At 35.6% G+C, this 24,761-nt stretch overlaps 2 protein-coding genes across 4 annotated transcripts; both read right to left on the reverse strand.

The window, feature by feature from the left end:
- Window positions 1–2,332: 2,332 nt before the first annotated feature.
- On the reverse strand, window positions 2,333–12,258 carry LOC105131298 (acyltransferase-like protein At1g54570, chloroplastic). Its single transcript, XM_011034213.1, has 13 exons — window positions 11,262–12,258; window positions 10,996–11,047; window positions 10,314–10,369; window positions 9,531–9,689; window positions 9,325–9,429; window positions 8,272–8,378; window positions 7,499–7,620; window positions 6,592–6,700; window positions 5,974–6,104; window positions 4,882–5,251; window positions 3,611–3,724; window positions 2,890–2,975; window positions 2,333–2,761 (listed from the first exon to the last, which is right to left on the reverse strand). The coding sequence occupies exons 1-13, from the start codon at window positions 11,722–11,724 to the stop codon at window positions 2,461–2,463; spliced, it is 2,175 nt and encodes a 724-aa protein (XP_011032515.1). The 5' UTR covers window positions 11,725–12,258; the 3' UTR covers window positions 2,333–2,460.
- A 2,002-nt stretch (window positions 12,259–14,260) lies between these two features.
- LOC105131296 (acyltransferase-like protein At1g54570, chloroplastic) lies at window positions 14,261–24,609 on the reverse strand. 3 transcript variants are annotated; one of them, XM_011034211.1, is made up of 13 exons: window positions 24,467–24,609; window positions 22,934–22,985; window positions 22,310–22,365; window positions 21,781–21,939; window positions 21,578–21,682; window positions 21,093–21,199; window positions 20,460–20,581; window positions 19,541–19,649; window positions 18,256–18,389; window positions 17,168–17,537; window positions 15,681–15,794; window positions 15,150–15,235; window positions 14,261–15,026 (listed from the first exon to the last, which is right to left on the reverse strand). In XM_011034211.1, the coding sequence occupies exons 1-13, from the start codon at window positions 24,561–24,563 to the stop codon at window positions 14,723–14,725; spliced, it is 1,815 nt and encodes a 604-aa protein (XP_011032513.1). In that variant the 5' UTR covers window positions 24,564–24,609; the 3' UTR covers window positions 14,261–14,722. The 3 variants fall into 3 exon arrangements, with proteins under 3 accessions (XP_011032513.1, XP_011032512.1, XP_011032514.1); XM_011034210.1 differs by lacking the exon at window positions 24,467–24,609 and adding an exon at window positions 23,207–24,026; XM_011034212.1 differs by lacking the exon at window positions 24,467–24,609 and adding an exon at window positions 23,207–23,253 and having other exon boundaries at window positions 22,824–22,985.
- Between the last annotated feature and the right edge of the window lie 152 nt (window positions 24,610–24,761).

A 24,761-nucleotide genomic window follows, 5' to 3' on the forward strand; every position in this document is an offset into this window, starting at 1 on the left:
TTAAATAAATATTATTACAAAATTAACTGTTTTATTATTTATTTTTTTCAAGTTTATAACTTCTTAGTGAATTATTTTTATTGGACCTTCAAAACTTATTTTTTTTATTATAATTAATATTTTTTATATTTAGTTAGTACTCCATAATTATAAAATTATATTAATTTTTATATTAAAATAATTATATTATAAAATTATTTTTGTTATTAATACTGCATTGAACTCTAAGTAAATTATTTAATAGATAAGTTTATATATAAATTTAAATTCATATAAATATGCAACTTTAAAGAAAACCTTATTAATATCCAGTTATGAATTTAGGAATTAGATACATAAGGAATTGTAATTTTCTTTTATTTTATTATTGTTTTCATTGCCCTAAATTTACTCTTACTTTTACTTTTATTTTTTCTTCATGTATATTATTTTATCCTTTTAAATTTACTTCCTCAAGAATAAGATTGTCTCTTGTTAGACTAATTTTTAAGGAACAACTTAGCTAGACGAAGGTCTACATTCAAATAACCACTTCACCACCTCAGGACACGGCCATGGAAAGCCTGTTGAAAACTTTTTTATTAGTGAATTTTGATAAAGGGTCTTGTTGGGAATTTCGACCGGTGATATTCTGATATTTGCTCATAGGAGGGCTAAGCACACCGACACAATATTTACGTGGTTCAGCAAAACCGCCTACATCCACGGGAGAGAGTCTATATTATTAGAGATTAGAGAAAGAATACAAAACAAATACATGGAGGAGAAAGATCACTTCTCTCTACTCTACTCCGAGCTCTCTCTTTCTATCTACTCTCTTCACATTCTCACAAAACTCTTTACATTTTGCTCTCTAACATATGCCTCTATTTATAGACATTCATGGAGGCTCTTCTTGCTTTGTTGTCAATATTGGTGATCACCAACTCTAGCTCATTCAACAATGGTGGCTGCCAATAGTCAATGGTTAGTGTCATCCATTTCTTGCACATGAAATGACAACCAACCTAATAGGTCTAACATTTCTCACAAGAAGGATGTGATTCTTTTAGTTAGAATGTTTTGGGGGAGTGTATAATATTGCAGCTGTTTTTTAATGCAGTGCTTGCTGCTTGCTAGACCCGGTTTCTCAGCTGCTGCTTGGCAATTGAAGAAGGTCCCGAGGGTTCATTTGGTGAAATCTTGAAAAGGATTTTGGGTGTGATTATTTTTGAGTGAGAGCTCTAAGTTTTGCTCTTTTAAGTTCTTCTGCAAGTACTTCAAAAGGATACTAAGAGAATATACAGTTCTAATCTGTTCTCTACAGAACCGGTAGTGTCTAAACTGCCTTCCATATGGCGTCCATTTTCACTCTGCAGTCTAGTTCCTTCAAGCTTGAATTGAACTGATTGGAAGAAAGCATTGATTAGCCTCCGGATAGTGATGTTTGAAGACAAATGGGTCCTCCATTTTTATAATTTTAAACGCAGAAAACTTAGGTGCTTCTGATAAAAGTCCGGAATGGAAATGGAAGAATCAAAATGAGAATGGAGTAATTGAAATAACATTTACAAAGGTTTTAGTACTAACCAAATTATGAGCGTTTGAAAATGCATGAGCATTATAGTAAAATGTAAATTAACAATTTAATTGCTTTTTCTCCCTCCAAAATACTCCAGACACATGTAAAAGGAATGGAAAGTCTTAAGGGTTTTTAATGCAAAATTGCTTTCAAACTGCAGTACATAGCTCTTCAGCCTTTGATGATCAAGGAAAGGAAACATTTGCATGTCTAACATGTGTGAGTTCGATAGCTCTTTCAACAGAGCAAAGAAAGTGTTAAAAATGGCCAGCAGGTTTACCAAAGCTGAAAATTTCATCCATTGCTATTCCACATGAACAAGAAGATTAAAAAGCTTATACCTTGTTAATTATGTGAAAAAGATGGCCGAAAGGAAGGTTTAGTTCTTCTGTTAGTGTTGCTTTCCCCACCTCAGTGATCTAGCTCATCACCTGGTACAAAAATATCTGCATTTCAGCATTACCAAGCGACGCTGATGATAAAAGAATTATTCAAACCCATAAAAGATCAACATTCTAAAGGAAACAGATCAAATTCATGAACCAAACACCGGACCTCGGGAAGCCATTGAGCAGAGAAATGACATCAATCATACCTTGTAAATCATCTCCCACCCTTGATAACACCTTGATTCATATTGATCATGCAATCCCCTTCAAATTTCATGATTTTAGAGCTTGAAGAATTCTTGTAAGAAACTTGCCTTACCTTGCTTTCTAGCATTTGTTGAATACAATGAACACAGCATGACAAATAAATAGCATATAGAGATAAATAAAGAAAATAAATAGCATATATTCATTGGAAGATTGTTTATAGATGCTTAGGAAAGTATACATAACTTTTCAATTAATTTGTGTAAGTCTCCAAGACCCAGAAATGCTAGCTGTAATCAATTTTTAAGGGTCAAATGCTGGGACTTCATTTGAAGGAGAACGTAATGCACGATACACTGTTCTGTCAATAATACTTCTACAAGGATCATCCTCTCGCTTCTTCAACAGATAAGCAAGACAACTTTCGACTTCAGATTTTATATGCAGGTATAGCTGGTTTGCGTTTTCTCTGTCTTCAAGTATCTCCCCCTTTCCCTTTGTTTCTACAGGCTTTCCGAACAGAAAATAAAAACGGCCAGGCACCTTTGGCAAAAGACCTGGCATATAGAACACTTGGTTTGCCACCTCCCCTTGATTCTCGTCTCTGTGAACACACCATATAATTTGTCACACAAATGTATAAAAAGGGAGCTATCATCTTATGTTGACATGTCTTTTACAACTATATATGTAGCTAGCAAGTGCAAATATCATTGCTTGAATAGTAATCACCTTATTTTTATAGATTTACGAGTAGCGTCTCTGACGTAGCCATTAACCACTGGAATTTTCATCAAGTCCTTGTAATCAAGAACCAACTGCAACATCCAAACAGAGAACTTTAAAAAGAATACAATAATATAGCATAAGTAAAATTGCACGCTTTTTTTTTGTTTCCTGTCCTAGATAGGACCAGGCAGCCCACAATCAGTAGTTAGGCAGTCAGGGAATTCTTTAAAGAGGAGTAAAAACATTGAATGATAAGCATTACTGAGATTTGAGATTTCCTGGTTCTGCAAGCACAACTTGCATGATTAAAGAATAACTTGAAGGCAAAACTACCAGATTTGTTCTCATACAAAACCTACTGGATACAATGTAGTAGTTTGACACTATATCTGATGCCATCAGTGAATACTTGGGCTCAGACGACATGGTGAGAGCTGCCTGTCGAGTGCAAATTATCCTGAATGTGTTGATATCATAATAAAGGTATAGTTAAACGAACTACTAACCAACTATTTCTTCTTATCATTCTGGGAAATTTTAAAATAATTTTTTTTGTTGAGGATAAGAAATAATCTGAAAAAAAATTAAAAACAGCTGGAAAAAGAATGCAATGCATATATTGGAAGCTATACCAATTCAAATACAAATGACACGTAAATGCTTAACCATCAGTTTTAGAACTTAAAGCTGCGAAATTTCTGAACAAAAAATGGTGCGTGCTTACCTCTGCTATATCATCTTCTCCAACAGCCCCAAACGGTACAATAGTGGCTCCAAACCTAGCTGCCATTCTTACAAATTCTTGTTGTTTAGGCCAAATCAGCTTGTATTCTTCACCCTGTAAATCACATATATCCACTATCAAAATTGGAAAAAAGATGCTGCAATCGTGACTGCCCACCAACAAGCTGGTGAAACACATTTAAACCTTTCAACTTCAACAATGCAAGTCCAAAGTTCAATTGAGGGATAAGTAAATAAGTCCAACGTCAAAATGATTGATTTGTAATTGAGCTTTCTTTAATTGTCTGGTGCTATTAACAATCTAGTCTTTACAAAACAATCTTCCTGCCTGGAAATTTCAGCAACAGATATTTTTAGAGTTTTAACTAGCTTGCCATGTATATGCCGCATCCCACTTGTAACTGCTTGAATCAATCACTGGAAAACAACAGATAAGAAATGACTTGAGCTATCCATCTGAGCAGCAGTGAAACTATATAATAATCGGCTGCAACCTAGAGTAACTTAATAAAATCTCTTCAAAAGATGCTGAAACTTCGACTGCAACAGATAAATCTTTGCCAAGATCAGGAGCATGTGCTCTGTTGCGGACCACAAAAGGTTCAAGTTTCTATATAACATGGAAGCCATTGGAATGATCAAATCTTACATCTAAGAGTTTCAATATTTTATTTCTTATTAGTTTAGTTGCAATCTAAGAACTAATAATCACATTAACTTCAATTATTATTAGTTTAGTTGCTCAAAAAAATAATCTTGACAGCTGGAGAAAGCTCATGATGATTTGTAAGAATGAAATGAGATTGGTAATGCTAGCAGCAGTGTGATAATGAAGAAAACATTGCTCTCATATGAAGCAACTCTTGAAGTAATAAAACTTTTGGTAGAGACAACAACTGGAAGGCATATTTGCTAGAGGAAATTAAGGCGGTCTTGGCAGTTTTGGTTCTGGAGGTGACAGTGGTAGTGAGATACTGAGATGTCAGCATGCAGATCATGGCAAGAGAAACAAACAACTTACATCTACGAAGTGCCAAACTACTAGTCTACCACCATGGATACAAAGTAACAAGGGCGTTGTGAATATTAAAAAAATGATTTCCAGAATTTTCACCCTACATCTGTGTACTAACCTATCATCCGGAACAATGAAACAAGGCAGATATTTGATGATAGAAATAAAATGACTACCAAAATATATGATTTTAACCTTACTGAAGAACTTGAAATTAACAAGGGAACTTGGCATACCCTGTAATGAAAGGCCTCACGAACGCCTCCAGGATATAGAAGCACATGTGAATTTGTTGAAAGCAATTTGTAAATATTGCTTGCTGTGACAGGTACCGCTCCCATTACTTTCATCCAATCAGTTACTGAAAATTCTGCAGATGAAAGCTCTAGCGCCCCTGTAAATACCATTGGATGCGCCATACCACGAACCATAATGTTCTTCTCTCTTAAGAATGCTTCCACAAGGGAAGAGAGTTCAAGTCCCAACAACATGTGGTAACCAACCAATAAGACAGGACCTTCATTTGGAACCCCACCAAGACCTCTTACAATATTTCCATCGTCCAGAGTTGAGAACATAGCAGCACTAGAGGCAGTTTGCAACAGTCTGAAATTCATGTGATTATATATAAGCTTAGGTTCAGGTTGACAAAGTAAAACGCCTGGAACTAGTAATTTTGACTATCATGCTGCTAAGCCAAAACTGGGAGAATCAAGCAAGGTTTTTACTTCAAGGTCCCTTTAGAACTAATCTTCTCGATATGTGTTAATCAAATAACTCTAAACACAGATATGCTTGCCAAGAACTTCAAGAGGGTTTTACTTTTTGTTTATTGTTTTATTTGTAGCAATGAAATAAAGTTGTTCAACGTTAACAACTTTCTGCAACTATGTATTGACATCAAATGACTAACTTTTTTACCAAGAAAGATTGAGAGAAGGGATGGACAGCCATACTGCGTGTCGTACACGCTAGAGCCTTTACCAACAACCTTTCGAGCAGAATATAACTTGCTCCTAATATGGGAGAAATCAACCAAGACCAACTTTCCAATGACTAACTTTCTCAAAGGAATTGTATCTTAGTAGAAGTTATAAGAACCAATAGTAGACAATATCGAATGAGTAAGGGCGAAAGAAACGGACAAAATTTTATAGAGGGATGCAGATAGAACCTCAGGCTTGATCAGGATCAAGTCACCAGGGTCTCACTTTTAATTTAAGCACAAACTGAAGTCCTAATCTGTGATCTAAATAAGGTGGATCATGTTGCATTTTCATAAGTGTTCCATTAAGAAATACATGCAACAAGTTTATTTGCTGAATTACCCAACTTCTTCAAATCCACGTTTGAATTCCGACATGCTAGGTGGCAAATAGTTTGAGACAAAATCAAGCCTCCTTGAGCGACGGTATTTGCTAGTACCTTTAATAATAGTAAGCAAATTAACACCATCTTCCTGTACCATCAGAGAGAGGGGGGAAAGAAGGAAGAAGAAAAGGAGAAAACCGATCATTACCCCATCTTGTCAAGGTAAATAAAATTAAAGAGCAGAAGCATTCATTGCCAAGAATATCAAATGCAAAGGGTATGAACACAACAACATTATTTGCCTAACATATGATTCATTAACAAGATACAGAGAAGAGCATAAAGGCGTTTCCTGAGAACATCATAGAGATAAAGACAGTATAAGAAAAGCATTCAATTAATTATGGATGTGGGAAAGTCTCACTAAATTGTGGTGTAAAAGGAGTTGAGAAATAGTGATGGCCAGAATATACATGAATGATGGATGGAGACCATCTTGAAAATAAGATGTTCAAGTGCTAATACAGTTGGAAACCCAGTTCAATATAAGAGTCAAGGAGCAGCAGTACAACATCTATACACACTACTGCATTATTCGAACACATTTACTAATGTAACCACTTTTCCTCACGTACCAATAAAATGGTGTGCCCATTCTCCTTGAAATGACGAACAGTACAATTCTTTAAGGAACTTTTCAGACGCTTTGATTCATCACCGCTAGGAAGCATTTGATCTTTGCCACTGCAAAAGTGGGGAAAAAAATAGAACAGACATCAACTTTCCTTAAAATTTGTAGATTCAAAACTGTTGCCTATGACATTTCAAGGAAAATACAACAAGAGAAGAAAATTTAGATCAGTGAAGTAGCACTTTCCTACTACAACTGCATACAGGATCCTAGCATAAAAATTAGATAATTCATTGCAAGTTACAGCATACAGGTATGCGACAACAATTATAATCGCGTATATGGCTTTAATTTAGTCAATCCATGCTGTTTAAGTTTGCAAAGTGCATTCTCTAATCAGAAAAGGCTGGGAACAAATAAAACCCATCTCATCATAATAGCAACCAAATCATGCAAGTATAGAGCCAGTAGAGGTGTGAAGAGGCCGTCAGATTCATTGAGGCCTAGGAAAGACAGTTTCAAGGAGTACTTTAATAATAGTACTGTATCAGCAAATAGGCAACCTAAAATGAAAGAAAGAGAGAGATAACCACATCGGTGGGAAATTCATGTGGCATGATAGATTCCCTTTTGCTTTGCATAACTTTTGTAATAGCAATAGAATTACTCTTGGGGCTCTATGCCATAATTGATTAATGAACAGTTAAGTTTAGGATCTAGAATATTCACTTCTACATGGAAATCGTAAACGCATAATGTAGCGAAGTAATTTGAGATGCAGAGCATGATTAGTGATAAAGTCATGTTATAAAAGAGACTAGCAAACAAAAAACACTAGGCAGATAACCAAAGAGAAGCAATAAAATTATGTTTTGGTACGTGCAAAAAGATCAAATTTAGGGAGTAAACACCTAGAGAGCACTAGCACTTCAGCTTTTACAGAATGAAGCCGGGAATTAGCATAGGCAGCAGCTGATTTAAGCAGTTTCAATTTCCACAGAAGAGTGTCCTTTGGAATAATATCAGCTAAACCCTGAAATGGACATGTTATCATTACAGAACAAGGAAAATAGAATAGTTAGACAACAAGCTGAATCCATAAAAAGAACTGATTTATTTCATATCAACCAAATAAAGTTCCTGACCATATCAAAGAGAAGACCCACCCACAACCTATTGGCTTTGTCACTCGTGTGTATGTGTGCAAGGTAGCATCATTTGTTCAAATCAACTTGGGTCAATTAAGTAACAGCATTGGATCATTGAAACCTTGAGAATAATTAGTTTGTGGTTGTTAGATCCTGTGTACAAGACCTTTATGGTAGAGTGATAGTACATGGAGTCATAATAAAAGTGAAAGAGCAAAGCACATGCAGCAAATTATATCTTAGAACAATGTCAGAATGCATATTGTGATACATTGATTAGACATGGCCTCACAGCAGATCATGGCAAACCTATCTTAAATTTTGTATATCAGATGGCATTTCTATGATTGACATTACATATATACATGAAAGCTTAAGATCTTCACCATGCTCTTGGAAAACTAAAAATAATAAATTATATTGAAGTGTCCTCAAAACCTCTATATCCCCCCTTTGGCTATTTCTTAGTCGACAATCATACTGAGCCAGTCAGGTCAAAAAATCAAATTAGTGAGTTTTGTTTCTTATCATCTTACAGAAAGGCTAGGTAGCATAGCAGTAAGATTGTTAGACAACTGTTCAATTTGTAATCTGGGAGGAAGCTTAGATTCGATGTTGACCATTGCCATCTTAACTGGATCACCTGGTGTCATGAAAAGAAAAATTAGCAGTAAACAAGCAATTTGGAATTGTAAAAGTGCAACTTAACGGTGATAATCAAAGCTTAAAAGAATCTCAACAGCCAAGAAAAAAAATCACTGATGGCTGAGGCATTTACAGATCGATACAAAGAGAATATTCAGGAGCCAAGGAAGCAATGAAAACAAGTGAAATGGAAAATGATCATAAAATGCTATTCCCTCTTTCATTCTCTAACTATCAGGATGTCAGGCCATACATAAGAACTCAAATATAATGATTCAGAAGAAGGGTACAGAGATTAAATGTTTGCAGTTCAGCGGACACAATTCCACATCTTTAATAGGACAAAATGCCACCTGTCTCCAGGTTCTGATGCAACACTTTCAGAGATCTTTGACTAATCCTAAAGCTTTACCATGAACCGAGTCTAAAAATCATATTGCAGAGGAAGGCAGCAGCTGCCCTGCAATCAAGGGGTTGAGGAAAGAGAGCTACATCTCCAACTTCCCTGTGGTTTACCTTCCTGAGGATCAAACAGTACTTGTTCAGGTACATCAATAAAATACAACAAGATGCGTATTAACGCTTCTTTTCGTGCTTTTCCTAGAGGTCTAGAGGACGCAGAAACCAGTAGGGTTTTCTTAAGTCCTGATCCTCCCTTAGAAGAAGAAAATGAAAATAGTCACTTGGCAATTATCAACCAAATAAAGGCAACGTTATGTGATCTCTTTCATAGAAAGACACAGCTACGGGATTCGTGCAATATTTTCATAGTGGTAGAACTGAGAAAATCATGACAACTCTTCATTTAAGAAATTCAAGTAGGGAATTTAACATGCCAGGGACAAAACACATGGAGTACATGTTTAAGTAGTAACAACCAAATCTGATTTTGTAACGAAGTAAATAAATGTACAATTATCGTTAAGAAGAAAGGATTCATATACCCATAACAAAGCTAAGAAGATAGGGGACAGCATTATGAAATTCATCAGGCAAAGCTTCCAAAAGAGGGAACAAGGGTTGCAGCTGTGACCTGTTAAATGATGTGGCTAAAACGAAAGGCTAAAATGTCAGATTACCACAGGAAGCCTTCCTCAGAAAATCTTCAAGAATTTGGGTGAACAAATTACTATAGTATCAGGAATCGGACCTGGATTCGCTAGTATCAACACAAGGTCAATTGCAGGATTACGAGCAGCAACAGCAAGAGCAAGACAACCTCCAAAGGAATCCCCTACTAGATAAATAGGCTTATTCGGAGACGATGCATGCTCAAGCCTCACTATTTTTTCAACAAATTTCACCAGACCTTCATGCAACAGAAATTCAAATTACAGATACATAAGAAAATGTTCCATTGATTGAAGGAGACTACAAGCCCTAACTCCAAAGGTGTGAGGATGAAAACCACACATGCAATTGAAAATCTAAATTAAAAACGAGTATAAGATCTTACAATTATAAATGAAATTTTCAAGAATTGTACTCCCCCATGATTGCTTCAGATATCTCAGATAAAGCTAAAATGGAAATGAATTGATAGCAAAACGACTAAAGCCCATAATAGAAGAGAATCCAGTAAAATAAACAAGAAGAAGCCTGCCAAAGACTGATGGGCTCAAGACAAAATCTAACCAGTCAACCATCTTATCTGAAACCTAATTCTCTGGAACTATTCCTTAATGAGAAAATAATACGTAGAAGTGAGAATTTAAAAATTAAAACATGCAAACCATCAAAATAGGTATATGCATTTATAAAAAGTACAAATCATTACTTCAGTTTACAATTATAGCTATTTGTTTCACCAATTAGTTCACGTGGAAAATCATAATAAAGAACAGCATAACTCGATATTCACGTTTGCTGATTAAATTCTAGATAACTAAAAAAAGTACAGCCTAATGAATTAGAGGCTCGGAGAGGTTAAGACCTTCGAATGGTGTTCGATCATACACTGGAATGTGAAGGCACCTAACCTCAAACACCCTGAAATTGGACAAAACTTTAAGTTATTAAGTCATTTATTTAGCAGTGGCGAACAGAACGAAACATGAAGTCCAAGCATCATGTTGAGCATCGGGTAGAACAAAGAATTGAAAAGATTGTGTTTATTAATTACATGGAATCGAAAATTAAAAGACAGCATCTGCACAGTAGCCAAGTTCAGACATGAATAACGCGTGTAATAAATGAGAATAAAAACAAGGACATCCAGAGGGAAGACAAACACATATAGATATGTCTTTTGTCAATCCGAATCAGACATGCACGAGAGCATACGTTTCTCTTATTAGCTTTATTTTAAGGCTGAATGCAACATATCTAAAGCAGTTCATACAGCCTTTGAGCAGAGGACGGATAAGCAGAAACTATGCCCTCTTAAAATGAGTTTACGGGGGAAAATATTCCAACAACAATAAAAGGATGTTTAAAAAACCATGTTCAGACCGGAACTAAAAACTTTAGCGCAGTGACCACCAATTTCATCTAGGCAAACATTTTTCTGTCATCATTTCAATGAATAATTTAAGAAGATGATTGCCCCGAATGTAAAAGGAAAAAGAAATGACAGATGACGTAGTTGTTATGGAAGTAGAAAAAACAGAACTTACTTCCCAAGAGCTTTATGGTGCAAAGTAAGGCCCAAGCCAACACCATCAATCCCTGCATATACCAGAAAACAACTTCAGCATTCTAATATTCTCCTCAGTTGATGCAGCCAAAAGATGAAACGACAATATGTTAAATCAAACACTAAAGAGAGAACACAATTCATTTGAGACCAGAAAATCCTCCTCTGTTAATGTGTTCTCCATCTGCAAACCTTTTAGCAGAGTTAAATTCCAACCTAGAATTTGTCACAATGATCAACAATTACCAGGGAAAAAGAGAAGAATCGGAGAATCTTTTAGAGGCTGCCCACACTCGACAGGGCAAAACCACCTCGGTGGCCCTCCATCAGGCCTAATAATCTCCTTGGCTCCTTCAAGATAATCTCTCACGGTCTTGGTCCCGTATCCATCATCCCACAAAACTTCCAAGTCATTTGAAATAACATCTTTCACCCTCTTTTTCTCAACTCTAGTATATTTTAACCTTCCATTCCCTCCATCAATCAGACCCTCATCACTCTTCTCAATCTTCCTCACGAAACCATCAACCAAATCCCCATTCTTTTCTTTCTCTTCAATGGAAGTTCCTTTCACCGGAATTGAATCAGAAGACAAAATTTTTGACTCCCTGCCACTGCCTAAACTTTGAACTCTCACTCGAGACCTAAGCTTAGCCTCTGAATTCGTCACAAAATAAGGCAATACCAGGGAATTGACGACTAACGGCATGGCTTGTATAAGCGATGGAAGACAGTAAGAGTTAAGACACTTCTACAAATTCCAAAGAACAGCTTAAAGGTATTCAAGCAACTTTCTGGTGCCCTTTTCAAGTACCAGCGTCAATTAAACACAACTATTGCATAAAATTATGAACTCCCTCTCAAAATTCACCACCTTAACAACTTGGAACTCTCATCAAGTACCATTCAGCAATTTTGAAACTCGGGTCACTTTTCAAGTCCTACCAGCACTTGAAAAGAGCCCCAGTAACAGAAAAAACTCAACACTGCTGTCTAAACACTCAAGCTGAAACAAGGGACACCCTTTACATGAACTATTAGACCTTTTTTAATTCAAATGAACAAGAGCATGAAACCTTTTTTCAAGTACCAGGCAGTAATAGAGAAACAATTCCACCGTATTTGGAATTAGATGTTTAAACACACACGCAATACTCACATGCGTGAACCAAAAGAAAAACCCAGAAAGCAAAATGACTGGTGGAACGTGTACATTGCTTTCCAGTTCATTGTCTCATATGACACAGACAAATACCAGCCGTTGAGTTGGAATATAATTAGTAAAAACGAAAGACGATAAATGACAAATTGGCAAGCAATTATCCATGTTTTGGATTTTAAGTGCAAGGTTTTTACAGTTACCTGCTCTTGCAGATATTTGAGTGGTATTCCTTTCTGATTTCTGTACAGACCAGACCACCTTCACATTTTCAGAACAACCATTCTCTGGTCATGGTCTGGCCTGGCTCACTGTCTTGACGTGCAATGCTGACAGCAAATCCAGTTAAAGATAGATAGTTTCGACAACTTGGGGCTATGGTTTTGTTCCGTTAATAATGCTGAGTTGATGTGTTAAGTGTTTGGTTCCTGCCCTCTAAAGGCATATTTGAAAGTTAATTAGTTTAGATATCTTATAAAAATATTTTTAATACCATCAAATCAAAATCATTTAAAAACAATAAAATATTATTAATTTAAGTTTTTTTAAGTCACATATAATTTTAAAACACATTTAAATATAATTTTAAATGATTTTTTTTGTTAAAGTCACTATTTCTAATAACTTCTATGTTAAAATTGTTATTCTCGTATTCTTTTCTTAATTTGTTTTAGGTTGTGGTATTTTACCAAAATAATTTGTTATACTGTGTTAATTTTTTTTTTTTTTAAATCCAGAATTATTACACGAGCTCGAGGAATGATTCTACGTTAGATGATACTCATGATTAATCACTAATTTCAGTTAAAAACAAATAACTACACTGTAATTATGCAATGATTGCTCGTCTTCTCTGACAGCGAGGGCTGGGGCATTATCAAATTTTGACGAGGAATGTTGGACCCACTGTATGATTCAAAATCAGAAGAAGAAAAAGAAAAAGAAAAAGAAAAAAAAATGAAAAACTGTGTTTATGACTTTAAGGGGTCTTTTTCAGATTCAGCTAGGGTCTTAGCTGATGTAATAGCTCGGGTTCTTCAAGTTGAGTTATTTAATATTAAATTAATATTTTTTTAATAAAATTAACATTATTTTAAATAAAAAATTTTAAAAAAATTCTTGAAGTTGATCATGCTAGGTCTTACCTAGATTTGAGCTAGTCTAGCTAAATCATGTGGACATGACCGAGTCAATATTCTAACAATTTTGTATTTATTTTTATATAGATATAGATATATAGATAATATCTAAGTCAATGGATTGGTGACTCTGACCGCTAAATTTAATTACTAACAATATTAAAAGATTTGAGGGGAAATCACTTGCTTGAACCGATCATATGAATAGTGCAAGCATGTCCTCTTACTTTTTTTTTCCTTCATTTTAATTTATTTTTATTGATATTTTTTAATTTTGTTAATTAACAAAGTGATTGATTTTAAATTAATATTCATAATTTATTTCTGTTTACTTTTTATAAATTTATCATAATTTCAAATAAATATTATATTATATGATTCATGCTCGATTTTATGAATATCTATTTTTATTATTATTTAATTAAGTAAAAAAATAACTTAAAAAATAGAGTTATTAAATTCAAATAAAGTTTATAACTCAAATTATAGGTTTGATAAATTTCATGAATAAAACCACAAATTTCAAGTCAATCCAATAAATTTTCATCTTAATATTAAAAAATATATATTATCTTCTTGTAAATAAATTTTAATTTTAATATATGTTTTTATCCATCATCCAAGTAAGTTTTAAACCCATCAAAAAAAAATTAAAAATATATAATTATTAAATCCAAATAAATTCATAACCAGTTATAAGTTTAGCAGCAGATTAGAACTGATATTAGCATTTTAATATTAAAAAATATTATTTTAATTTTTTTTTAAATCAAACTATCTGGATTACTTTTAAACCCGTTACATTAACTAGAGTATATTAAAAAAATTGGATTGCAAGATTCTAAAGTTAGCTTTCTAGACTAAACTTAATAACAATGACACTAGAGTTTTTTCCAGCTTAAACATTTTTTATATTCAAAAAAATTTTGGACCGGCCTGGCATAAAGGGCCAGTGAAGAAGAAAGTAACGTGAAAGCCTAAAGTCATTTTTCAGAAGGTAATCAGGCTTACTAGTTACTAGTCAGTACACGATGATGGTTATTGACAGCGATAGTACTTTTGGCTACAAGGTGGCCACCATCAGAAGGAAGGCAAGCTTTTTGGCTACAAGGTCGCAACCATCGGAAGGAAGATAGGTGAAAAGGCAGGCAACGTGCTACATTCTTAGCCTTCCATTTTTGTTCACGAAATCTTTTGGCCTTTTCGCTTCCAAAGAAGTGGCACAGGATACGGCCCAGCCTACCATTACCTGCTGCAACCACTGGAAGGAGAAATATAGAGTGTGGAGTGATGTTCCTTGCAGCAAGTAGCTGAGCTCGTCTCCTTTGTAATCGAAGGGGGAAAAAAAAACAAGTTTATTATCATTTCGGTTCAAATCGATGGAAGGCTGCTGCGAGACTGGCCATTTTTTAAGGGTCAAACGCTGGAACTTCATGCAAAGGAGAATGTAAAGCATGATACACTGTCCTGTCAACAATATTCCTGTAAGGATCCTCCTCTCGTTTCTTCAGCAGATAAGCAATGCAACCTTCAACTTCAGATTTTATGTGCAGGTATAATTGTTTAGCATTTTCTCTGTCTTTAAGTATCTCTTCCTTTCGGCCCTTGGTGGCTATAGGCTTTCCGAACAGAAAATAAAATCGGCCTGGTAGCTTTGGCAGGAGACCTGGGAGATATAGTTCTTGGTTGGCAACCTCCCCTTTACTCTTATCCCTGTAAGCATGCATGAAGTTCTCTCAACATAAATGTATCAAAAAGTAGCTCTCGTATTTTATGTTAGCAATGATCTCTACAACCATTCAATGAGTGCATAGCATTGCAGGGAGAGTAAATCACCTTATTCTTATAGAGCTACTAGTTGCGTTTCTGATGTAGTCATTAAGCACTGGGATTTTCATTAAATCTTTGTAATCAAGTACCAGCTGCAAAATCCAAAGCAAAAGAACTTAAGAAATAAAATAAGAGGTAAATTTGATTGCAATCTTCAGTTCATAAAAGGAAGAGAGGGAAAGTTCATAAAAGGAGAGAAGCAAAAAAGAAGTGAGAAGTACAGAAATGCACATCTCAACCGGAGTATGGGACTTGTACAGCGCATAACTTGCATCATAAGTAACCCAAAAAATGATAAATCCACAGATTTGTTTTTCAAATTTCTGCCGGATAATGTCTGGTTCATCCATAAATCTGCTTTGAGCACATACAACACATAGCTGCATCAAGCCATGGACAGTTTTTTCTATTTTTTCTGAAGCCCTTTAGGTAAACAAATATTGTGGAAATAACACAGAAAAAACAAAGAAAGCATGAACAAACTGAGGATCCACAACAAAAATGTAAGAGAGATGTGGCAGAAAAGGACAGTCTTACCTCTGCTATATCATCTTTTCCTACAGTTCCAAATGGTACAATTGTAGCCCCAAACCTTGCTGCCATTCTCACAAACTCTTGTTGATCAGGCCAAAATAGCCTATATTCTTCACCCTGTAAATCGCAAAAGCTTTGTGATTGAACAGAACCAAGCTTTAGATAAATTCTCAAGAAAAAGTTAGTAAAATACTTTACAGCAGAGTGATTCCTGTTTCATGCTAAACGCCTTCATCTTGCCTAAACTTTTCTTTATTAATTAGTAATGATGGAGCCAGTGGCCTAGCAGTTTGTATGCAGTATCAATGGCATATATACATGAACATGCAATTGAATTTGAAGGAGATAACAGTGGAAAAGTGAATGCATACACACACACACACACAAAAAAAAAAAAAAAAGAAGAAGAAAAGCATTAGACAAGGATTTGCGCTTGGACAGATATCCAGTGCAATTAAATTTCTACTGGTGACTGGTGAGCATGATAAAACCTTCCTGCTTCAAATGCACGAGTGAAAGTTTTTTACTATAAGGATTAATTTGTACTCCTTTAACCACCCTTCTTGCCTGCCACTAAAACAATTTCATCCATACAAAAATATGCTGTTGCAGGGGAATCTCAGGAAACAGACTTTCTATAATTTTGAAACTTGCTCGCGTTAAATTTCCTATGCATATGCCCCATGCCACCTACAACTGCTTGTATGAAAGCAAAAGAACATGCCACTGCCCATTCTCAAAAAAATCCTCCAAAAAAGTATAAAAAAGGTTGGCAGCCAGATAGTTGCCTCCAAGAGATGCTAAAAGTCAGATTACAACAGAAACCGCATAACAAGATCAGGGGTCTAAGCTCTCATCAGCTACTGTACCATGATATTTTCCACAATTTCTAACACAGAAGCTACAAATCCTAGTTCCAAAAGTTTTTGAAATCTTACAATTTGTACCGTTTACAAACTAATAACCACAGAAACTTGAATTCCACTTCTTATTGCTTCAGTTACTCAATAACCAAAAAACCATTTAATATATAAGAAATGGTGGTGGCATAATAATAAGGTTAGAAGAAACATAGTGTGTGATGGTAATAGATACAACATGAAGATGAAGCTATTGTTATAATAAAGTTTCAGTTGGGAGAAGAAAATGGTGCTTTTTCTGGTGGCAAAAACAAGGTGGTCTATGCAGTCCTGCAGGTTAACAATAATGATGGTGAGGCGTCAGCCTTTAAGATTATGGCAAGAAAAAAAAAGAAGAAGCCACTCTTCATGTACAAAGTGCTCAGCATTAGTCAACCACACATGGCAGCAGAATAACACTGAATAAAAAACAGTTTCCAAAAGTTTTACACTATATCTCCTGCTAGCATCTCATTTGCAACAATGAAACACAGCAGGTACTTCGATGATAAGGAAAACAACACCTGAAAACGATATGATTTTCAGGTCGCAAAATAAGTATTAAATTTGTAGGAATTAACACAAGCTTACCCTGTGATGAAGAGATTCACGAGCACCTCCAGGATAAAGAAGCACATGAGATTTTGTTGACAGCAATTTGAAAAGATTGCTGGCTGTGACAGGTACTGCACCCATTACTTTCATCCAATCAGTAAAAGAAAATTCAGGAGATGAAACCCACTCCCTTTCTCTTAGTACATCTGGATGCGCTATACCATGAACCATGATATTTCTCTCTCTCAAGAACTCTAAGACAAGGGAACAAGCTTCAAGTCCCATCAACATGTGGTTGCCAACAAATAAGACAGGACCTTCATTTGGAACCCCATGAAGACCTTTCACTATCTTCCCATCATCCAAAGTCGAGAACATGGCAGAACCAGTAGCAAAGCTTAACAACCTGAAATTAAAGCAATTGTGATACAATTTTAGGCCTTAGATAGACAAATATATGTGCTGGGATGCAACTTAGAGTAGCTGTTTAGGCTGGCACACAGCCAGTGCCTAGGCTGGGAGCATCAAGCTGGGGTATACCACAAAGGAAACACCCCAATCCTCGTACCATATCATGATCAATTGACTTTAACATAAAATATGATTTATAATAACTTTATGAGGATTTGCCTTTTGGTTCCATAGTTTTAGCCGTAGCATTGAAATGAATTCATTCGACATCAATAGATTTTGGCTATTATGTCTTAATGTTAAATGAAAACTTTTAACAGGAAGAGTTCAAGAGAAAAGAGGTAGAAGGAATGGGAGAGAGAACAATGCTATCCATATCTTTTGGGCACTACCTTAGTTACAAAACATAGCATGCTTGGAAGATGTGAGAAACCAACCAAGACCAACTTGAGACCTCAATTGACTTTCTCAAAGCAATCAGTTTTTGTGGAAGACGAAGTTGCTAGAACAAAGATTTAGAAAACAAAATGAGAAAGGATAAAGCAATAGAAAGTTCTTACAAAAAATATGCTTGATGCACATTGTAGAAAACTGATAGATCAGCTATAAAGAGAAAGAGGCTCTAGCTTGACCAGGATCAAGTCTCCATGGTCTCATTTTAAATTTAGGCATATACTTTAGAAACTATGTACCAAATTGCTCCAGGGAATTACCCAACTAGTTCATCATATCCATATTTGAATTCTGACATGCTTGGTGGCACAAAGTCTGTTACAAAATTAATCGTCCTTGAACGCCGATATTTGCCGGTACCTTTAATAACAGTAAGCAAATTAACACCATCTTCCTGTGCCATCACAAAGAAGGAAAGAAACAGGAGAAAACTAATTATAAATTGTTCTTCCCATATTGCATTGAAATTAAAGAGTGAAAGCCTCATGTTGAGAAAATTAGCACAGAAAAATACCACTGACCTAACATACGAGGCATTAGCAAGACAAAGTGCGGAGCATTAAAGTATAACATTGCTCACTGTACAAGCTAAATAATAAAAAATTCACGCAGTATGAGAAAGCCATTACTATTCATTCTGCATCAACAAAGATGTTATCAAATGGGTAGAAAGGGAAAGTGTCACAATTAAATTGATGGAGACAACCTTGAAAATAAGACATGTACTTAAATATGCTCAATTTTCCCAGTAATAATATCACAGCAGCATTTTGTTCAGACATTACATACAACCATCATGCCATGGCAAGTGCTAATGGAGGGAAAGACATGTCAATAAGTGTCAAAAAAGTTGTAAATCTACCAGTATAGAGCAAATGCAGTGAAACGGAGTTAAATAAGTGCTTTTTTATTTTATTTTTTTCATAAAAAGGTAGTCAGAGGATAATCATCAGCATTCTTATTTCTATGAGATAGTCCAATCTCTCTATTTTGAAGAGAGGTGATTGAAATTTGAAACATTAATCTTTTAGCTAGTGGCTGGCTGTTTTAATGACTTCAAAGATTGGGAGCAAGTATTAGTCAAAAACTGAAAATACATGTGCAGGAAAGAGATAAAAGCAACTGCATTCTGAACATATTAAAAAAATGGCTGTAGAATACACTCAAACTGATTCAAAAATGTATTGTTACTTTCTGGTGGATTAAAACCTTCCTGTGCAGTTTGTCAAGATTAAAATCTTTTCTGAAAATACAAAGTTAAGGAATTTCACGCACAGGGAAATCGGCTTTCATTGATGGTGATCCTGCCAAGAGAGTGACTGAATTTGGTCTGTATGATAGATACTTGACACAAGGATGTATGTTGCTCGGTAACTAACATTAAGATGTCAGTTCAAATTTAATTGATTTAAAATTTTGACATGTTGAATCTTGAAAGATATCGAACAGTCAAGGAGCATCACAATGGCATTTAAGATACCCGCTCACACATACACCCACTTAACTGAGACAAAAACATTAACACTGTCACTAATTGTCCTGTACCAGCAAAATAGTATGGCCATTGTCCTTGAAATAACGAACTGTGCAATTCTTCAATGAACTTTTCAGTCGCTGAGCTTCATCTCCACTAGGAAGCATGTAATCATTACCACTGAAAGATAAAAACAAGATCAACTTTAAAATTCCTTGACCTGACACGCATGCTGCATCTCTACGAAAATCGAGCATGAGGGAAAATTTGGTTTAAAGAAACACACACTTTTCTACAATAAATAAATGTGTGAACCTAACTTGCTAGTTGGATCTTTCATTGCAGGTCACAGTGCAAAGTTGTGCTAAAACAATTATACAACATGGATGAAAACAAATTTTCCAATTCATGCTGATAAGCCTGAAATGTGCATTCTGTAATTAAAAAGAAAAAAAAAGAGCTATACTCTTCATGGTAGCAACAGAAAGAATGTAAGCATGAAGCAAAGAACCTTCAGTGATTATTGAGGCAACAGAAGGAGAGCTTCTCTCAATGTACGTAAGAAGGTGCCTTGTGTAAATGATTATGCAACTCAAAACTACTGCCCATCAGCCATATGACAATGTGAAAGAGAGAAATGCTGGAAAATGCTGATGCGAAATTATTGGTGGAGCATGCTGAACTCACTTTTGCATACTTTATTAAATTCCTAAACATTGTGAAAATATCAGTCTGAAGATTCTGGGCTTTCATTAGTCAGTTGTTAAATTTTCCATCCACTACCGTCACTTCTATAGTAAAAAACATGTAACACAGAATAGCAACAAGAGATATAGCATGATCAGTGATAGAATCATAACATAGAAAAAACTAGAAAAAGAGTCCTGAAGAGTTTTTTAAAAACATAGATACATATGCAAAGGAGAAGCAATAAAATGGTGTCTGGGGATGTGCAAAGGGACAGGAACTACGACCAGGGAGAAGAAAGACCTTGACAGGACTAACACTTCAGCTTTCACAGCATGAATCCGGGAATTAGTATAAGAAGCTGCTGATTTGAGCAGTTTCAACTTCCAAATAAGAGTGTCTTTTGGAACTATATCAACCAAATCCTGAAAGCGAACATGTTTACATCAGTTTACAGCCTCATAAAAAAAAAAGGAAAAAGAGAATGGCAGGACAACAAGCTGAATGCATATGGACAATTGATCTAATATAACTGCAGGGCACCCTTGGTGGAAGTGAGAAGGAAGTTACGTTGAGAAGATCTAGTTTCTCATTGCTAGACACTGTATTGCAGCATATTGTGCTAGCAATAGAGTCTTAATCAAGTTCAAAGCAGAAGAGAAATTGGCAAATAGATAATAGGGGATTTACCACAATCCAGTGGATTAGACACAGGCATGCACCAGGTGACTATGCACAACCTATCCTAATTTTTCCTATTAGAACATTTTTGTGACAATATTATACCTTTCAATGTGTGCTTAAGATCTTCAGTATATTATATCAAAACAACAGATTATAACAGATATAAAATCTTATCGCATATGTATATTGGCTCCTTAAATTCAATAAAATAAAATGTACAAAGGGCTAGGCAGTGCTATCTACACTTCTTACAGAAAGACAAGGTAGCAAAGCAATTAGATTCTGAAATAATTGTTCAATTTGTAATCTGCGAGGTAGCCTATGATCAATATTGACCCTTGCCATCTTCACCGGATCACCTATTGTAAAAAAAGAGAAAATGACATCAGTGAAGCAATTTGAAATCACAAAACAAATTCCACCAAATGATGACAATTACATCTTAACAAGATATCAAAATGTTATTCAATAAAGTTTCAACTTCCAGGAAAAATAAAATCATAGTGAGACATTTGAAAACAGATTGGTCATGTTTTCTGAAGAAACAGGAGATATCCATGCAACTTTTTCAGAGTTAAAGAACTAAAGCAAACTAGTGATAATTTTATTTTTTTTAATCCTGGCAGCATATTGTTTAATACAGTGACAGGCTCTGAGATATATTTAAATAGAAACAGCTAAATCTAATCCAGTAACAAAATAATAAATTAAATAAGAGAGCAACAGATCATATATACCCATAATAAAGCTAAGAAGATAGGGAACTGCATTGTATAATTCATCAGGCCAGGCCTCTGAAAGAGGGAACAGGGGTTGAAGCTGTGACCTGTCAAATGATGTAGCTAAAATAAAAGGCTAATTAGTCAGACTACAGCAAGGAATATCAACCAAAGTCTTCAAGGAAAGGGGTGAAGAAAATACTGCATATCTGGAAACTGACCTGGATTGGCCAATATCACTACAAGGTCGATTTCAGGATTATGAGCAGCAGTGGCAAGAACAAGACATCCCCCAAAGGAATCACCCACTAGATAAATTGGCTTATTTGGAGATGAGGCATGCTCGAGCCTAACAGTCTTTTCAACAATTGTCACCAGCCCTTCATGCAAATGAATCCCGTTAAAGCATGGATGGATAATGAAGTTTCATCAGTAGAAGAGTATACCCAGAAACCAAAACCTCACATGGAAGGTACAATGGTGAGGACAGCACATGCAAGAAAAAGTACAATTTTTGAAGAATTAGAAGATCTAACCATCACAAATGAGATTTCCAGGAAATCTATTCACAAGTTATGATTTTTGACATGCAAGCTATAAAGAAACAAAGAAAATGGTAATGACTTCATTCTTAAACTATCAAAACATCTAATAGAAGAAAAGGCCAGCCAAATTGCCCAAGGTCTTAATTTAACTGCCAAATCTCAATGAAGTAATCCAATGAATTTAGAGGCTCTGGTAGGCTGAAACCTTCAAATGGTGTTCGATCACGCACTGGAATATGAAGGCATCGAACTTCAAAAACCCTGCAGTTTGACAGAACTCCAAGGTATAAACCACTTAATTAGATGACCGTCAATAATCAATTATGATCATTGACTAAAACAATTAAAGGAACAAAATACTTGACCACTTTCGCCGCTATGTTACTGGGTTCTCATTGACAAGATGACCAGAAATCACACAAGGAAAAACACAACCCACAAATAACAAGAAAGGAGCAAAACAAGAGGAATGCCCTCGACTTGAAACATAGGTAGCTCATTTTCTGATACATACACAAATTACATATGTGCATAAAAGCATACACTCATGATTGCCATAAAGCTTAATGCAATAAATTTGAAACAGTTCAAGCAGTTTCAAACAAGAGGACAAGAGTTCAGAAGGTACACCCTGTTGATGAGAATTTTCAGAGGAAAAAATATTTCACTACAGATAAAAGTATGTTTTGAGAACTATCATCTCAGAGCAGAACCAAAACCTTCCAGCATGGTGAGCACCAATTTGAGGTTCTCGCACAGTGGGATTTGAAACAGAAACAACAATAATAGTCATCATGATCTTCATGAAGGTAGAAATAGCAGAGCTTACTTCCCAAGAGCTTTATGATGCAGAGCCAGTGCAGAGCCAACACCATCAAGCCCTGCATGCACAAATACCAAAAACAAATAGCATTGTTTATATTAAAAATCCAAAAACTCACACAGCTAATGTGGAATTCCAAAAATATCAAGTAAAATATTGAAGAGCAAAACAACTCGTTGGAAACCACATACTTATAAAAATAGAAATCCAATCCATCTATAATGCTTTGGAGACCTTGTTTCGAAATTAAATTTCAACTTAAGAGTTTATAACAATTACCAGGGCAAAACAGAAGAACTGGAGAATCTTTTAACGGTTGCCCGCACTCAACGGGGCAAAACCACCGGGGAGGCCCCCCGTCAGGCCTAATCATCTCCTTGGCTTCTTCAAAATAATCCTTCACCGTCTTGGTCCCGTAACCATCATCCCACAAGACATCTAAGTGACTTGAAATAACATCTTTAACGCACTTTTTCTCAACTCCACACTTTAAGCTCGCATTCCATGCATCAGCCCGACCCCCAGTCTTCTCTTTCTCCCCGATGCCTCGATCTATCAACACCCCATTTTTCTCTTCCTCTCCAATCAAAGAAGCTCCATTCATTTGAACAGAATCAGATGGCAATCCTTTTGAGTTACCACCACTTACGCTTTGAACTCTTACTCGAGACCTAGGCTTAAGCTCTGAATTTGTCAAAAAGTAAGACAATACCCTGGAAGTAACAAATGATGCCATGGCTTGTATAAACAATGGCACATTCAGACCTTTCACAGCTTCCCAAGAACAAAATAAAGCTGATTCTATTTTCAAGCACCTGTTAGAAAGTCCCAGGACCTATTTCTAAGTAGTTGATCCCAGAAGGAGACGCAAATTAACAGCACTCTCTTGGAGTGTTAACCTAGCGCACTGTTACAGATCATTCAGAATTCGTTATAAGAGTCACCAGTTGAACAACTTGGGACTTTCCTCGAGTGCTAAGCAGCCATTTACTTGAGACACTTTTCACACTCTACAAGCCCTTGAGAAGAGCCACAGTGGTGAAATGCATACTCTAGAGTGCTCCTAAAACAATCAAAACTGGTACAATGACAGCCCTTCTACCAGAACTTTTAGACCCTTTTCAAGATTCAGCAATTGACCAAGTTGAGACTTCTTTCAAACACAGAAAACCCTGTGCTTGAAAATAGCTAAAAATCCAATAAATAAAGCTTTAAAGAAAACCCCAAAACCACCCCAAATTCCAGAGAAACACCGCCACCCTCTATAAGCTTTCCACCAAAAAAACAAAAAACAGAAAAAGAGCCAAAATGAAAACTTGAAGCAAACCCAGAAAGCAAAAGGTCACTTGTATGGATTCTAGAATATCTCCGTCTGCTCCGGCAGTTCTTATAACATGTGACATAGAAAGGCCAACCATAAATCAATAAAAAATATAACTAGTAATAATTTATTCATTATTAAAAATAAAATAAAAAACCAATAATTGATTATGAGATAAATTGTGCAGTTTCAGAAGGTAACACCAGTTTTGGACTTACCTGCTGCTCTTTTAGATATTTGAGTGGTCTTTTTGTCTCCTTCAACACAAATCACTTGGTGGCCCTGCTGGGCCCAGCATGTTGTTTCACCAGCCATGCAGCTTCACAGCTGAAAATTAAAAGGCTGTTTTGGTGAAGTGGGGCTATGGCTTTTTTCATTGCAGAACTGCCATTTGTCAGTTCCATTAGCTTTAAATACTTGGAGGTAGTGGGGTCTAACTTGGAATGACAACTGCTATTTAAAAAACATAAAGCGTTGATTTCATCAAGAAAAAATAATTTAAAATCAATATTT

This window comes from Populus euphratica, unplaced genomic scaffold (genome assembly GCF_000495115.2).
Source record: "Populus euphratica unplaced genomic scaffold, PopEup_1.0 scaffold103.1, whole genome shotgun sequence".
NCBI lineage: Eukaryota > Viridiplantae > Streptophyta > Magnoliopsida > Malpighiales > Salicaceae > Populus > Populus euphratica.

What these genes read in the sequence shown, in the direction of transcription:
- LOC105131298 (XM_011034213.1), bottom strand. Translation starts at nt 11,724, where the DNA reads ATGCCGTTAGTCGTCAATTCCCTGGTATTGCCTTATTTTGTGACGAAT. An exon ending in CACCATAAAGCTCTTGGGAA is followed by an intron (nt 10,370 to 10,995) that starts GTAAGTTCTGTT and finishes GTCCAATTTCAG; the next exon opens with GGTGTTTGAGGTTAGGTGCC. An exon ending in GTGAGGCCTTTCATTACAGG is followed by an intron (nt 3,725 to 4,881) that starts GTATGCCAAGTT and finishes TGTGATTTACAG; the next exon opens with GGTGAAGAATACAAGCTGAT.
- LOC105131296 (XM_011034210.1), bottom strand. Translation starts at nt 23,663, where the DNA reads ATGGCATCATTTGTTACTTCCAGGGTATTGTCTTACTTTTTGACAAAT. An exon ending in AGTTCTTCTGTTTTGCCCTG is followed by an intron (nt 22,986 to 23,206) that starts GTAATTGTTATA and finishes TTGTGCATGCAG; the next exon opens with GGCTTGATGGTGTTGGCTCT. An exon ending in GAAGTGTTAGTCCTGTCAAG is followed by an intron (nt 19,650 to 20,459) that starts GTCTTTCTTCTC and finishes TTTATCTTTCAG; the next exon opens with TGGTAATGATTACATGCTTC.